The following is a 15,800-nucleotide window of genomic DNA, read 5'->3' as shown; positions in this document are numbered from 1 at the left end:
AAAGAAAAAAAAAAAAAAAAAAAAAAAAAAGAGCATGGGCTCTGGATTCAGCCTGACTCACTGTATGGACTTGGCAAAGTCACTTCCAACCCTTTTAGCCATGGTGTTGGAGTGAGCAGGACTGAAGCCATGTTGGGACCTAAAACCGCATGGGCTCTAAAAGATTTTAATAAGACAGTTTTTTTTCTTGGCATGCATTTCTCTGACTTCCCTCTTTTTCCATGGTTATTTGATATTTTGAACCTTGGTTATGGGGCAAAATGACATTATTTACATGAACATAAAGTTGTTTTCCAGCCAGCCTAAAGCTGCAGACGTGCTACCCAGACCCTGAGATAATAGCAAAGATGAGAACAGAAACCAGACGAGGCTTTGGTGAGACCTTGCACCTGACTCATAGACATGGACCCCTCACTGTTCACATGCCCCTCCCTCCTGCTTTTCACTTCCCATCTTCCATTCCCTCATCCCCCTCTTTAAAAACCCCTGGCTGCGATGGCTTTAGTCTGGCCATTCTACTTCAGGTTTACTGGAAAGAGATATGGGTTAGCCTAACATCTCTTCCCTCCCTCCTGCTTTTCACTTCCCATCTTCCATTCCCTCATCCCCCTCTTTAAAAACCCCTTGGTAAACCTTAATCTTTGCGATGGCTTTAGTCTGGCCATTCTACTTCAGGTTTACTGGAAAGAGATATGGGTTAGCCTAACATCTCTTCTCAGATCACCGGTATTCCCGAATAAAAGCTGACTTCCACTTTCACCAACATGTGACTTTTGTTTTTTGTCCGGGGGCAGGCAGCCAGACTTGTGAGTTTGATATCAGTTTTGGGGAGTCTCAGCCAGGAGCTGAGTGTGCCCTGTAACAATGGCTCCCTATCTATAAAATGGGGTAATATAATAGTAGGGTTCTTAGGAGGAGTAAAATAATGGACATTAAGCACTTACAGCAGGTATCTCAACCTTGACACTATTGGGCAGAATAATCCTTCACTTGGGAGGACCTGCCTAGTGTATTGCAGGAGGTTTAGCAAGCATCCCTGACCAGGAGCACACCACCCTCCCTCACCAGGTTGTGACAACCAAAATATCTCCAGACACGGTCAAATGTCCCCTGGAGGCAAAATCGTCCCCAGTTGATAACCACTAACCTAGAACATTTCCCAGCACATGGTAATGGCATAACAGTTGTGGTTTATGATTAAGATTAACAAAGAACAAACATACTCTCTTTCCATGTTCTTTGGTCTGAAAAGAACTTATCAATTAATCTGATTCATTCTTTAATAGTGTCAATAAAATCACTTTTAGTTTTTCAAAGCAGCTTCTCACTCCCTCTACTTCTTCAGACACATTTTAAAGCCTTGAGTGGGTGAGTAAAGAAACTAAAAGGGAAATTCAGAGTCTTTTCACTAATGAGTTATAGTAAACTCTATACAATACGTATTTAATAATTAATAGAACTTAGTATAACGTAAGTGGTAACAAATGTGTTTCTATTATAGAAATCAGAATAAAAGCAAATAATTGAAAGTATCAAAGCTGTTAGGAACACCAAGTACACTTCTGGACTTGGGTATGCCAAGAATACTTGAGTATTCTGAAGTGGCTGCTGCTTTTGATTCTCAGACTACATTTGATATGTTAAACACTGTAACAAAGAAAAAACTGTTTTCAAAGTGGGCATTAACTTCCAACAGAAACTATAAATGCTCAATAAACCGCAGCCCACAAAGATCACCCACCTCCTTAGCTTTCAGCAAGTTAACTGCACAGGCCCTCACATTGGACGGAACTTACCTCTTTCATCCTGAAGAACGCCATTCCCGTCAGCAGTGAGTCTGAGCCTGCCTGGTGCTGCCTTCCAATTCTCTGCAAATCCAACTGATCAGCAACTTCCTGAAGACCTCCCTGGAGATGTAAGGAAAACAAAGATAATATTACAGACCCAACACTCCTCTACTGAAGTCAACTAAGTCCATTCCTGAGTTCACCTAATTTTGGTGGCAAGAAGTGGGAACAGACCATTTACTTAATAGGCCTTAGTATCCCCTTTTTAGCCCTTAACTCTTTTTCTTCCCTCCAAATGAAACACTGTGTTATATTCTACTTTTTGCTCCTTTCTTCTCTGTATCATTAATTTTGCCAGACCTCTGTCCTTTAAAGTCAAAACTGCTGCAAGGTCAAGGGTTCAGATCCCAGTGCTGGCCAACCGCAAAAAAAACCAAACAAAACCAAAAACAACCTTTACAAAGGAAGACAGAAGAAATAGTAAATGCCAATCCAATTCTAGAGAGCAAACCTCTTATATTAACAGTTTATTAGGATAGTGAGTTCCCAAACATTCTATGAGGAACCCCTCTGAGAATCTGGTACACTACAGACCCCACCCCTAACAAATTGCACATCTACCTCAGGGTGTCAACTGTTTCACTAGGTTCATGGGCCTCAAGTGAAGAAATCCTGCCTTAGGATGAGAGAAGCAGAGGGATCTCTTCATGCCCAGGTTAAACATAGTTATCACACAATCCTTGTGCCAATTACCTCTATATTATACCCTGTCTAGCATAATGTTAGCACCTCACAAGTACTCGAGAAAGCATGCTGAACACATATTGATAAAGCAAAATGACAAGTCTTTTTGCACCTCACAAGTACTCGAGAAAGCATGCTGAACACATATTGATAAAGCAAAATGACAAGTCTGTTTTTTTTGCATGCTGAACACATATTGATAAAGCAAAATGACAAGTCTGTTTTTTTTGTATTCTTTTGTTACTAGTATTAAGAAACACATTGTTTACCTTAAGATTTTTACAACTCTTCATCAAGTATTTCACATCATAAATGGATGGGAAGAAAAGGTTCAGAATATGAAAGAATTCATGTTCCTCTTCTGGCAAACGAGAATCTGTAAGCAACTTTACCATATAGCCAAAATCATAGCCACTACAAGGAGAAAATGAAGCACAGAGGTTAAAAAAAAAAGCAGCAGTTACGAGGCCCCAGCACTCAACCACATTTATTTCTCAAAGCTTATGATGCTACCTCATGTTAGAGACTTTCAGTATTCCAAAGCAGTTTATCCTACTGTAATCTTAACTTTCTATTAAATAACATAAGAAACTAATATGGGGGATATGTAAGAGAACTCAAGGGTTTATAAATGTGGATTTGATTTGTAAAAAATCCAAAAGTACTGAAAAGGTAAAATAACATTAAAGATAAAATAAATATTAAAATAATCTCCTAAGAGATTTTGAGTACCTGAGAAACTCCAGAACAGCCATTTAAAAAGACAAGCAAGTGCTGCAACCCTCTTCACCCTCCATCTTTCCACTTGGAATTACATCCACTGATGGCCACTTAGGAGATACTAAAGTTCTATCTGTCTGAAACAAACCAGTATGAGCACCAAAGTGTTTTCTGAAAAACTGAAACACATGCAACAGGTACCACTTCAACTTCTGACTGCTACTGATAAACAGAACAGAGGCTGCAAAAATACTCCCCCAGCTCCACTGTAGCCCAAAGCAAGAAAGAGAGACAGAGACACATATACATTCTCTGAGACTGACCTGTGAAATGAAAGCCATTTAACATTGTCACAGAGAACCACTCCTGATGTCATAAGCAGCTCTGCAAAGTGTAGTGTGTCAATCCCTTCCTCTTCATGCTTCTGAAACTGCAGTCCTGAGTTAGCAAGGAGGTCTATGGAATCCTGGGAGTACATGTCCTCTCTAAAAAACAAAGTTTTTACTTATTAGCTGGTGGATAAAGAAACAGAAGTAATGGGCAAAATATTACCATCACCTTATAATTATAGTACAAGTATCCTTGAAGTGCTTTTCATAATTTAAGACTAGATCAACTCAACTGATTCTTTACAACAATTCCAGCAAGCATGCAAAGTAGATCATTTTATTTCTGTGACAGATAGAAAAATGGGATTCTTCCCCACAGTCTAAATTTCCTAATTATAAAAGATTCACATTTGCTCTTTGTTTAAAAAAAAAAAAACAACACAAAAATATTAAAAATAACAGAAAATGAAAAAAATTAATGTTCTCCTAATGCTACCCCAGATATAACTAACGACTCAGTTTATATCCTTCCAGACTACTTTCTCTATGTACACATACACACCTACACCCCTACATCTACATACCACAGACCATCTTTCCACATCAATACTTATAACACATGCTTTGTAACTCTGGCATAATATTCTACCATAGAGACAAGTCCATTAATTTAAACACAGGAATATTTATAATTCCACATAACTTAAAGTAGAAAAATAGTAAGCTCTTCCACAGGATTTCCATTTTCATTTGTTCTTCATATAAATTTGGGTTAAACAATCAGAAACAAAACCACCACAATCTTAATTTATTCTCACTAAATTAAAACCAGTGTTAAATCATGACTTTCTGTTCCACCTTAAATAAGTGTTATTTTAAATTCATACATATACAAACCCCTCAATGAGTAACCTTAATTTTTTTTCCTTGTGTTATATTATCATTATGGTACAAACTACAGGCCTTGGGCAATAGACTAAAAAAATGCAGTTAAAGGAAAGATCCAGATCACCTCCCAAAATTATCTGAACCTCCTCAAAGAAATTTTCAAAACATATGAACAACAATTAAAAAATTATTCCTGCACTATCAAATGCTCCTGATGCCTAGTTAAACAAAGCAGTGTTAAAAAACTGGGACCCAATAAGAAATACACTAACACCACCTTATGCAATCAGCAAAATGACAGTCCCCCGCCCCAATTTTCTTCTTAAAAAATTACATCATCTTCAAAAAGTTAAAAATAGAACTATCATATGATCCAGCAATCCTACATCCAAAATTATTGAAGGCAAGATCTCAAATTAATATCTGCACACCCAAGTTCACAGCAGCACTATTCACAACAGCCAAGAGGTGGAAGAAACAAGTGTCCATCAACAGATGAATATACAAAATGTGGTGTATGTACACAATGGAATATTATTCAGCCTTGAAAGGAAGGAAATCTTGCCACATGCTAAAACATGGATAAATCTTGAGGACATCACACTAAGTGAAATAAGCCAGTAAGAAAAAGACAAATACTGTAAGAATTCACTTATAAGAGATATCTGAAGTAGTCAAAAATCACAGTAGGGCTGGCTGGTTTGCTCAGTTGGTTAGAGCATGTGCTGATAACACCAAGGTCCAGGGTTTGATCCCTGAACTGCCCAGCCTCCAAAAGAAAAATTTTTTTTTAAATTGTAGAAACAAGAAAGTAAAATGGTGGTTACCAAGAGCTGGGGGAGGGAGAAAAGGGGAGTTGTTTAATGGGTATGGAGTTTATGTTTTGCAAGACAAAAAAGTTCTGGAGATCTGTTTCACAACACTGTGAATTTACTTAACACTACCAGACTATACACTTAAAAATGGTTAAGATGGTAAGTTTTATGTGTTTAACCAAACAATTTTTTTAATTACATTAGAATTTGCCCACTATCAGATAGACTTCAGATTCAACTACCCTTGATTAGCACCCACTCTACACCTTATTTCTATTATGACAGGTTACTAAAAACCCTGTTTTACAGAATAAGGAAATCGAGTTACAGAAGGTGAAATGACTGACCCAAAATCACCCAGCTAAGAAATGACAGAACTGCAATTCAAACGTTGATCTCCTAACTACAACTGGGGACTTGACTTACTGAGGTATAATTCACTCATATACCAAATGCTTCACTCATTTAAAGTATACAATTAAAAAATAAAGTATACAACTATTTTTTTAGTATATTCACAGTTGTGCAACCACCACCATAATCAATTATAGAACATTTTCAGCATCTCAAAAATAAAACCCCATACCTATTAAGCCATCACCTCCCATTACCCCAAAACCTCCCCACCCCCTGCTCTAGACAACCACTAATCTATTTTCTGTCTCTACAAATTTGCCTATTATGGACATTTCATATAAATGGAATCATACTATATGTGTTTGTGACCAGCTTCTTTCTCTTAGCACAGTGTTTTCAAGGTTCATCCATGTGTAGCATGTATTAGAACTTCATTTTTTTTTTTTATTGCCCAATAACATTCATTGTATGGATGGATATATCACATTTTACTTATCCATTTGGCAATGCACAGACATCTGAAATGAATTTTGGACTATCACAAATAATGCTGCTGTGAAAATTCATGTACAAGTTTTGGCATGGACATATGTTTCATTTATCTTGGACATATACCTAGAAGTGAAATTTTGAGTTATACAGCGACTCTGTTTCACCTTTTGAGGAACTGCTAAATTGTTTTCCAAGAATTCCACATTCCCAACAGCAAAGTATGAGGGTTCCAATTTCTCCACACCCTCACCATCACTTATGTCTTTTTGACTATAGTCATCTAGTGCTTGTATAGTGGTTTCTAAATGTGTTTTTGATTTGCATTTCCCTAATGACTAATGATGTTGAGCATCTTTTCATGTGTTTATTGGCCATTTGTATATATTCTCTGGAGATATGTCTACTCAGATTTTTTGCCCATTTTTAACTGGGTTATGTCTTTTCCCATTTGTATATATTCTCTGGAGATATGTCTACTCAGATTTTTTGCCCATTTTTAATTGTTGAGTCTTAAGAGGTCTTTAAGGGGGACTTTACTTTCTAAGATTCCCTATTCCATCCTCTATTTTTTTTTGTCTTTTGTCTTTTGTCTTTTTCCGTGTCCGGCAACGGATTGCAACCCTCAGTGTTGCCCCCGTACCGGACTGGGGACCGGCAACGGGACCGCAACCCTCGGTGTTGCTCCCGCGCCTCGCTCAACCAGTGAGCAGGAACCGGTCTGTATGTGGGATCCGAACCCTTGGGCGGGAGCGCCGCCGCGCTTCCCAAGCAGCGCACTATCCAGTGCGCCACCGGGCCGGCCCTCCATCCTCTATTTGACTGCTCTGTCCAACACCTACCTGTGCTCAGTGGAAATTAAAAAAAATTAATAAAATCAATTAGAAACCAGTCTGCACAAATGTAGCAAATTGGGGCTGAACCTGTGGCGCACTCGGGAGAGTGCGGCGCTGGGAGGGCAGCAGCGCCGCAGGTTCGGATCCTATATAGGGATGACCTGTGCGCTCACAGCGCTCACTGGCTGAGCGCGGTGCAGCCGGTCTCAAAAAGGACAAAAAAAAAAAAAAAAAAAAACAAATGTAGCAGATCTAAGAATAATACTGAGAAGTGTTTCAAACACTTACGTAAGATTGAATTTGAAGTTGAACTGCCAAGTGTTGATTCCAGAAGGATATTCCCCCTTCTCATTCGTGAATGTAAGGCCCAGCTGGATAATTTTCAAAAGGTCAACATTGCACCGCAGAAGCTGATACTGATAATCTATGGAACTGCGAAATTCACCAATTGGTCGCACCACAACACCTGGAAATTCTGTGTCCTAGAAAAGGAAAAAGTCTCTTGTCATAAGGTTTCACAAAACAAGGGATGCTGGGGCTGGCTGGTTAGCTCAGTTGGTTAGAGCATGGTGTTATAACACCAAGGTCAAGGGTTTGGATCCCCATGCCAGCCAGCCAACAAAAAATAAAGATCCTAAGCAGGATGTGAATAGAAGTAATTGAGTAACTATAGGTAGATATGCAATTAATTAAGAACCTCCGATTCATATTTGAGAACAATATATGAATAAAAAATGTAAATATAGGGAAGTGAAACAGCCATTTACGAAAAATAAAGAACCAAGTTTAGCTTGAGTAAAAAGACTGGAATGAGGTCACAGAGTTCTGAATACCAGGCTAAAGACTTAATTCTATAATCTCTAAACAAGAATCACAAACTCCAAGCAGCTAATGTAGAAGAGTAAAGTAAGCTGGGTATGAAAATGGTAACAATGGGGACTGGAGTAAAATAGAGGACATACGCCTCTCTACAGGAGGCCCTTAAAATGACCACAACACTCATCTCCTTCTCTAGCCACACTATGGCAGGAAGGAATGTGCACCGTATATTATCAGATCTTCCCATTTTCTTCCAGAGATGACAAAATTCCAGAATTCAAGTGAGGTCTCTTGATTTTTAAATGCTGGCAATGAATTTTTTACATAATTTTTAAAACACTGTACAGTCAAATTCACCATATCTGTGGAACAGATGTGCCCTATGCACAGATATAACTTCTGCTTTAAAGACTTTAGAACCAGGCTGGCCAGTTAGCTCAGTTGGTCAGAGCATAGTGTTTTAACACCAAGCAAGGTCAAGGTTCGGATCCCCACACTGGCCAGCTGCCAAAACAAAACAAGACAAAAAAAGACTTGAGAACAGAACAGCATTACAAAAAAAAATTAAGATATTAGAGGTGACATCCTTCTCTGAGACACTGGCTACCTTGATATTTCATAAAAGCAACATAACCTTCCATCAAGTTTAATTTACTATAGCTTTAATATAATCATTTATTTTCAAAATCTCACATTAATTGTTCCCTAAGCCCATTAAAAAGGTGAGTCAAATAGAGTGGAGCTCCTTACCATGGCAATGTAACTGTAACTGAGCACGATTTCTCGGATCTTCCTCATCTCTTCTTCTAGATTGCTGGCCCAGACTTCACAAATAACCTGGCTATTCTCCACAAGTGCTGCAGGCATCCTGAAGAAACCTAAGAAGTCACTTTCGGCTATGTCAGAGGGCAAGGCAGACAATGTTTCATCTGATCTAGATTAAAAAACATATTTTGAAATCATGTCAGTTTATACACTGGCATAAGATGGCAACAAAACAAATACATCAAAACAGTATTTTACCATCACTTCACTAGTTTAAGCTTAAACATTGAGATCATTATATTTATTCTCAGTTTTATATGATGGTGAAACTTGACTCTGTCAAGATGCAAATGCACACAAAGTTCTTTAAATAGAAGAAACTAAAATTAAAGAAACTTTTGCCCAAGCAGCCCTTTAGCACAGCACAGCACAGCAATGAAACCACTACCTTTTGTTTAAAAACAAAAAAAGATGACCGGTAAGGGGATCTTAACCCTTGACTTGGTGTTGTCAGCACCACGCTCTCCCAAGTGAGCTAACCGGCCATCCCTATATAGGGATCTGAACCTGTGGCCTTGGTGTTATCAGCACCGCACTCTCCCAAGTGAGCCACGCGCCATCCCTTGAAACCACTACCCTAAACCAGTTTCTCAGCCCTCTGCAGACTACCTAAAAATTAAAATAGACTCCCATGACCACAAATATGCCATTAGCCATGACTTTTACATCACTGTTCAGAGAGACCACATCATGGGAACATTTCTAAAGGAATCACTTCAGCCATTTTCAATGTATCTGGGATCTCCGGAAGCTTTCCTGAGTGAATGTGATCCTAAACTCAGGCTCAGGTCTTTACACCCACATGATGAATATGGGTATGGGATTCCCTCCACCCCCCAATGAAGGAAATTCTTTTTTCCCACAATCCAAAAGTCAAATACAACTAGAGGCATTTAACTAAACTTAATATACTGCCTCTCTAGATTTGTGTAAATAGATCATAAAGTGAGGGATTTAGGTGATAAAAACCAATCCCACATGCTAATTTGAACCCTTAACAACCATAATGGAAATCAGAATTTGAGTTATTAATATCTACTTTTAAAAACATAATATTGTAAAGAAACTAAACAGCAATTCAACAATAAAAGTAAAGATGGTAGGTGTAAATAATTCAACCAGAACAGAATGATTTATGGTGTATTTTCCATGAAGCTGGGAAAGGGAAAGTATTCGGCAAAATAAAATTCAACATAGTTCAGCCTCAGAGTAATGCTGTTATTACAGCAAACTCAACATGAGAGACTTAGTTATAAAAAGACCAAAAAAGGAATTTTATCATAATGGTGTGTACTTATAAGGCCACCCCATGGCATAGATCCTCAACATAATATAATGTGGGCTCCAGTATATACATATTCAGGGGAAAATTCCTAGAAACAATAAAATAAATGTGAGTGGTTTCCAAAGTACAGAGCAAGGAAAATCTTTGATTACTGCTTTCAAGACTGGCAGATGCAACAATGTGAACAATGGAACAAAACAAAATTGGCATTCTCGTGTCATCATTTCTCTGAGAAATATCTGAGAAACCAATCTGTTGGTTTGTCAACAACCCTTGGAGATTCCATTTACTCAAGGTATCCTATATTTCTACAGATGTTTCTCTAAAATTATAGTTATTAAACTTAAGTAGACTATGTGCTATCTCCCCAATAAAAGTGTAAAATTCTTAACAGCAAAATCTATTCTCTTGTTTTTGTTCCATTAAATGCTTGCAAATGAATAAATAAAAACATCGAGAAAAGACAGAAGTTCAGATTCAATGTGGAGTAAATTCCACTATCTTGACAATTAAGAAAATGATGCGACTCAGAATTTTAGATTCCTAACCATGCTTTAGACTTTCCCCTGTAAAACCATTAAACCCATTAAAACCATTTCCTATGCCCATTTAATATTAAATCAGTGCCACTTCCTTATTTCCCTAACTGAAACACTTCAGGTGTCACTTCAAACACGACCATAAACTACTTTAGAAGAAGTGGGTATCACTCCTGAGGTTTTGAGAGAGGTTTCCATAAAAGCAAAAACAACAAAAGGGACACAAGCAAAAAATGTCTTTGGCCTCCACTTACAACAGAATTTGTTTTTTAAAAGCTAACCACTGTTATACATATCTCACAAATGGGGACTGCACAAGCCAGACCATTGGCAAAAATATGTAAAACATTCTTGCACCAAACTCTTAGCTAGGAAATCTGTGGGGAAATAATAATTTGCAAGCACCTGAATAGAGTGCCAAACAAAAATTGAAGAATCACATTATGCACATTTAACTTTGCAAGTCAAATTACTGAGTATGCTGGCCAAAAAAGAGAGAGAAAATAGTAATTTAAATAACACCAGCAATTCTGCCTGCCACTTTCCACTCAGTAAGCACATGCTCCAGAATGAGCCTAAGATAGGAACCACAAACATCCTGTTTGTTCCCTTGGTTTGTTTTCCTCCTTTTAAGTCTCTGAGTGTGAGCATCTCACAGTGTAGAATGACTCTATGCCTTTCAAATGTTTTTTTGTACAACACAGCCCCTAAAGGTAACATAATTACTTTATCTGGGTCACAACCAAAGAAACGGAACAGGTTTCTTTGTTTTGTTTTGGAGGCTGGAGGGTGCCGGGATCTGAACCCTTGACCTTCGTGTTATCATCAACACCACGCTCTAACCAAATGAGCTAACCGGTCAGCCAATAACAAGTTTCAAAGCTGAAGGAAAAACTGACTATGCTGGATTTACACACACACACTCCTCTCTCTCCCCCCCCCCTACAATTAATGAGGTCCCTGCTGTGGGCTGACCTGCAGCATAATCTGTTCAGATGGTTCCCGATGACTTCCAGTATAAACTTCTCCAAAATAGAGTTCCTATTTACCCAGAAAAGCTCTGAAGAGCAACTAATTAATGATAAAGCCACCAAAAGCTTTCTCTGCAAGCAATCCAGAGTACCAGGCCTTGCATGGGAAAAGAATATTTAGTCGAGTTTGGTTTTTCTGCTTTGATTTAGGCTTAACTAAGTGTGCAAAGAAATAAACACCACTTCCCTATGAAGCCACCAAAAGCTTTCTCTGCAAGCAATCCAGAGTACCAGGCCTTGCATGGGAAAAGAATGTTTAGTCGAGTTTGGTTTTTCTGCTTTGATTTAGGCTTAACTAAGTGTGCAAAGAAATAAACACCACTTCCCTATTCTAAAGGACTGAACAAAGCCCATGCCGTGCATGAATAAGATGGAAAAGGAAGTAGCAGCACGCAGCCGCGTGGAAGCGGGTCCTCTCTGTACTCGCCGCCGCGATCCTCCGCCCCCAGCGCAAACACAGTATCTAAAGACACTGCCCTGAACCGCAGTTAAAGTAGTTCTTAAAACCACCCGAGTGGCCCACGTCTGTGAGCTGGCTCCTCCAGAGCAACGGCCCTGATTCATAAAGCCATCGAACAGCAAGGAAAAGCCGTGGGGCCGCAAGAACTGAGAAGGAGGAGACGAGTTTAGAAGGTGCAGACCCTGAAGGTTCCAAACTCTGGTCAGGTCCCTACTCAGTCTCCCGTCATCAGTCTCTTCTCGTTCAGATCACGCTCCCACTTCAGACCACACTCAGCCATCCACTCCTAACACCCCATTCCTTTTTTTTTTTTTTTTAATTTTTTTTTCTTTTTTTGTTAAGCAAAGATATTAAAATTACAGGCTTTGAGGCCAGACTTAAATCCGAAGCCAGGCCAGGCCACGTACTAGCTGTGTGGCCTTGCATAAATTACTTAACCTCTTCCGTGCCTCACTTCTTCTACCTTGCGAAATGGGTTTTGATAATAGTATGCACCTCGGAGGATTGCTAAATAAAGCATATAAGTTGCTTTCTAAAGTCTTGACACATATCACTAGAATATTATCATCGTGTGGTTGTCGTTATTATTACTACTCTTCGGTGGGCTTCTTCCCTCTTCACACACCCCACCCCTCATACATGCACCCGGTCCTCGTCCTCCCACAGGCCCCCGATGGCCTCCCACACTCTTTCATCTTACGCTCCTCTCTCCGGTAAGCAGGGCCCGCTTACCCTGACTACCAGGGCACGCGAAGCGCAGGCTGGCGTGCTGGCGGGCGGATTCCCCAGCGGCAGCGGCGGCGGCGGCGGCGGCAGCAGCCCCAGACCCGGAGTTCTCCCTCTGCCTCGGATCAGCTCCTAGAACCGGGCGGGCCAGTGAGATGGGAACCCACGTGCCCAGAGCGGTCTTACGTACCGCCTACCGAGCGACCTGGCTGCACCACTCTACCCACCTGATCCGTCCAACTCGCCTGCTCTCTTGCGCCACTCCAGACGCGCGCGCGCCTAATCATGCCCGCTCCTCCCCCTTTGCGCGCTCTGGCGATTCGCGGCGTGTTCGCTCAGCCGGTGAGCTCGCAGGGAGCCGCGCGCAGGCGCAGAACCAAAAGGGATCCGGGAGAAAAAAGATGGGGCGGGGCGGCGTCAGAGGACCCATGCGGAAAACGACCCCCCCCACGGCCTTCGCGCGATTGTTTGTGAAGGCTCAATTCAATTACGGCCGCCACTCCTCCATTCCGGTTCTCCTTCCGCGCGCCCAAGGAAGGGGCGTGGCCTAGAACTAACCGCCTCTGGTGGGCGTGGCGTAGAAAGACCAAAGGCCGAGGAAAGAGCGTGGCCCGCCCTACCAAATCGTCTCAAGTCACAACGTTCCCTTCTCCCAGCTTCCCAGCTCTGAAGGACCGTTAAAATCGTTGCGGGGAGTTTGACGGCGGGAAGGCCTGACCCCTCCTTTTGTGAGGGCCCCCTGGATCCCTCACTTACAAAAATCTACCTCACGGGTTTCTTTCTGGCAAACAATTAGTTGGGGGGTGGGTCGTGCGGCACCCCCAAGCCGGGTCTGAGGGACGTCCCCCAAGGCCCGCCTCCTTCCCCGCCTCAAGAGCTGGGCGAGGGGCGTTGCCATAGCAACCGGCCCGCAGATGCCTGCCCGAGTTACAAAGAGGACAGCGTCTCCCGTGGGGGAAGCGCCGGCGAGAAGCTGCCAGACCTTTTGGACGCTGAGCAGGCTCGCCAGATTGTAGTTTCGAGATCCGCGGGGCCCAGGCCTCGCCCAGGAGGTCTCTCCCAGCCGCTTGATTCTCTTTTAATCCTGTTTGGAGAGAGGACTCTTTTTTGCCCACGCTTGCCCTTGGCAGCGTCTGACCAGGCTGAGATGCCCCACTGCCTCGTGTTCTTCGGCAGTGGGGAAGAAAACAAAGCACCGCCTTGACTGTCGTTCCGGACCGCCCTCACTGTCACTCTCGCAAGTGCTCCACCCCCGTCCCTGAGGGGAGGTGGGGGCGGCCCCAAGCACGCTTCTAGTCGTAGTCCCAGCGGCTTTTCCTTGCAGGGGGCTGTTGGTAAGCGTCCTGTAAATGGTCCCCTGGTAACCGAGAGAGTAGCCTTCGTGCTATTCACTTTGCATTTTTAAACATTTCCCCCTAAGGGGATTCTCCAAAATCCTACTTCCCCCTGCTAGGCTAGATGCTGAGCCGGCCTCAAATGGCAATTTCAAATGGGAGTCACAAAAGCTACAGTCTCCAGGGAGGTGAATTCCTAGCCCCAGCCTCCGGGATAAGCGCATCAAATACGCTTTCCGAACCCCACTCCCTCTCTTTCCCTCCAAGTGAGTGTCCCCTTATTTATAAATTAGGGATACGAATCACTCTCTCCAAGGTGGTTGTGAAGATAAATAGTTAATAATGGAAAATGCACTCCGTACTGAGGAAGGTAAGAGCATTCAATAAATGATCGTTTCTGGCCTGTCTCAATTTGTTTTCTCAAAAAAAAAAAAAAAAAAAAAAAAAAAGATGACCTGTAAGGGGATCTTAACCCTTGACTTGGTGTTGTCAGCATCATGCTCTCCAAGTGAGCTAACTGGCCATCCCCATATAGGGATCCAAACCCACGGCCTTGGTGTTATCACCACACTCTCCCAAGTGAGCCACGGCCGGCCCTTGTCCCTGCTTTTCTTATGTAATGTATTAACCTTCCTCAGGCTCTTGGATGTTATCAAAATAGATCATCAAACTTTCCCTAAATGTAGAGCAAAGATTATGCTTCATGACTAAGCATTTGAATAGTATTTTGATTACAACCAAAAACTTTCTGATATCTGATGATTTCAGGTTTCTGAAAAGTTTTCAGAGTATTATTTTTTTAAATCTGGAAATAGATATCAAATCTATTTTATTTATATCTCATTTGAGTCCAGGGTTTGATCCCTGTACTGGCCAGCCACCAAAAAAAAAAAAAAGTGTATCTCATTTGATTTTCCCTCTTCTTTAAATTTTACTAAAGTTACAACATTTCAAAATCTAACAGTAATAATCATAGACCTGTAAATCTCCAAAGCTGAAAGTGTCCATAAAAATCTTCTAAACAATACATCCCCTAATTTCACAGAAAAGATTAACTTGATTAAGGTCACCCAGCTCTCAGAGATAGGACTAGGATGTAAGTCTTCTGATTCTCAATCCAGTATAGCAGATTAGATGTTCATTCAGTCAGTTTTGTTTATGGTCCATTTGCTATGATTGGGTCCCCATGTTGGCATTGGAGGACACACTGGTGAATGAAACAGACATGGTTCCTGGCCTTGTAGAGATAAACATTTGATGGCAGGGACTGGCAAAACAAGTAAACAAGCATTCAAGTAAAAAAAAAGATAATGAGAAATTGTGATAGCTGTCATGAAGGAAACTAATGGAATAAAGTGACAATAAATAACTGGATTGGGAGAGGATAGGGGAAATTACTTACATGGAGGTCAAAGGCCTCTCTGAGGAGGTAGCATTTAGGCAGAGATGAGAAGGACAAGAAGCACCCAACCAGAGAGAAAGAGAGCAGCATGAGGAGCTGGGGACAGTAGATTTCAGGCAGAAGAAAAGAAATGAGTTTTACATGTTATAGGTAGTGAAAGGAGGCCAGGGCAGCTGTGCAGAGGTGGACCAAAGACAGAGTGGCCCAGGATGAAGCTGGAGAGGAAAGCAGAGGCTAGGTGAGGCAAGGCCTGGGAGGTTTAAGACAGCACTCTGTTCGAAGTGCAATGGGAAACCTTAAAGGATTTACTGAGAGGAATGACTTGATCCTAATTTATGTTTTTAAAGATTATTTTGGGGCCGGCCCGGTGGCGCACTGGATAAGTGCGCCGCTTGGGAAGCGCGGCGGCGCTCC

The 15,800-nt window shown here is 41.4% G+C and overlaps 1 protein-coding gene across 3 annotated transcripts in view; it reads right to left on the bottom strand.

Annotated features, from left to right (window-relative positions):
- The window catches only part of CNOT8 (CCR4-NOT transcription complex, subunit 8), a 16,665-nt gene extending 2,975 nt beyond the window's left edge, over positions 1–13,690 (bottom strand). Inside the window, exons 1-6 of one of the 3 annotated variants that reach the window (XM_008573172.1) lie at positions 13,633–13,690; positions 8,535–8,718; positions 7,254–7,447; positions 3,575–3,736; positions 2,801–2,945; positions 1,797–1,907 (exon numbers count right to left, since the gene is read on the bottom strand). In XM_008573172.1, coding sequence (XP_008571394.1) covers positions 1,797–1,907; positions 2,801–2,945; positions 3,575–3,736; positions 7,254–7,447; positions 8,535–8,651 — 729 coding nt within the window. In that variant the 5' untranslated portion in view covers positions 8,652–8,718; positions 13,633–13,690. Of the gene's footprint in view, positions 1–1,796; positions 1,908–2,800; positions 2,946–3,574; positions 3,737–7,253; positions 7,448–8,534; positions 8,719–12,624; positions 12,730–13,632 lie in introns of those variants that run through there. The other 2 variants (XM_008573169.1, XM_008573170.1) reach the window with 2 other exon arrangements.
- Between the last annotated feature and the right edge of the window lie 2,110 nt (positions 13,691–15,800).

This window comes from Galeopterus variegatus, unplaced genomic scaffold, assembly GCF_000696425.1.
Source record: "Galeopterus variegatus unplaced genomic scaffold, G_variegatus-3.0.2 Scaffold884, whole genome shotgun sequence".
Classification (NCBI taxonomy): domain Eukaryota; kingdom Metazoa; phylum Chordata; class Mammalia; order Dermoptera; family Cynocephalidae; genus Galeopterus; species Galeopterus variegatus.
Note: the sequence above shows the minus strand (reverse complement) of the source record. Positions and strands in the feature narration are given on the sequence as shown.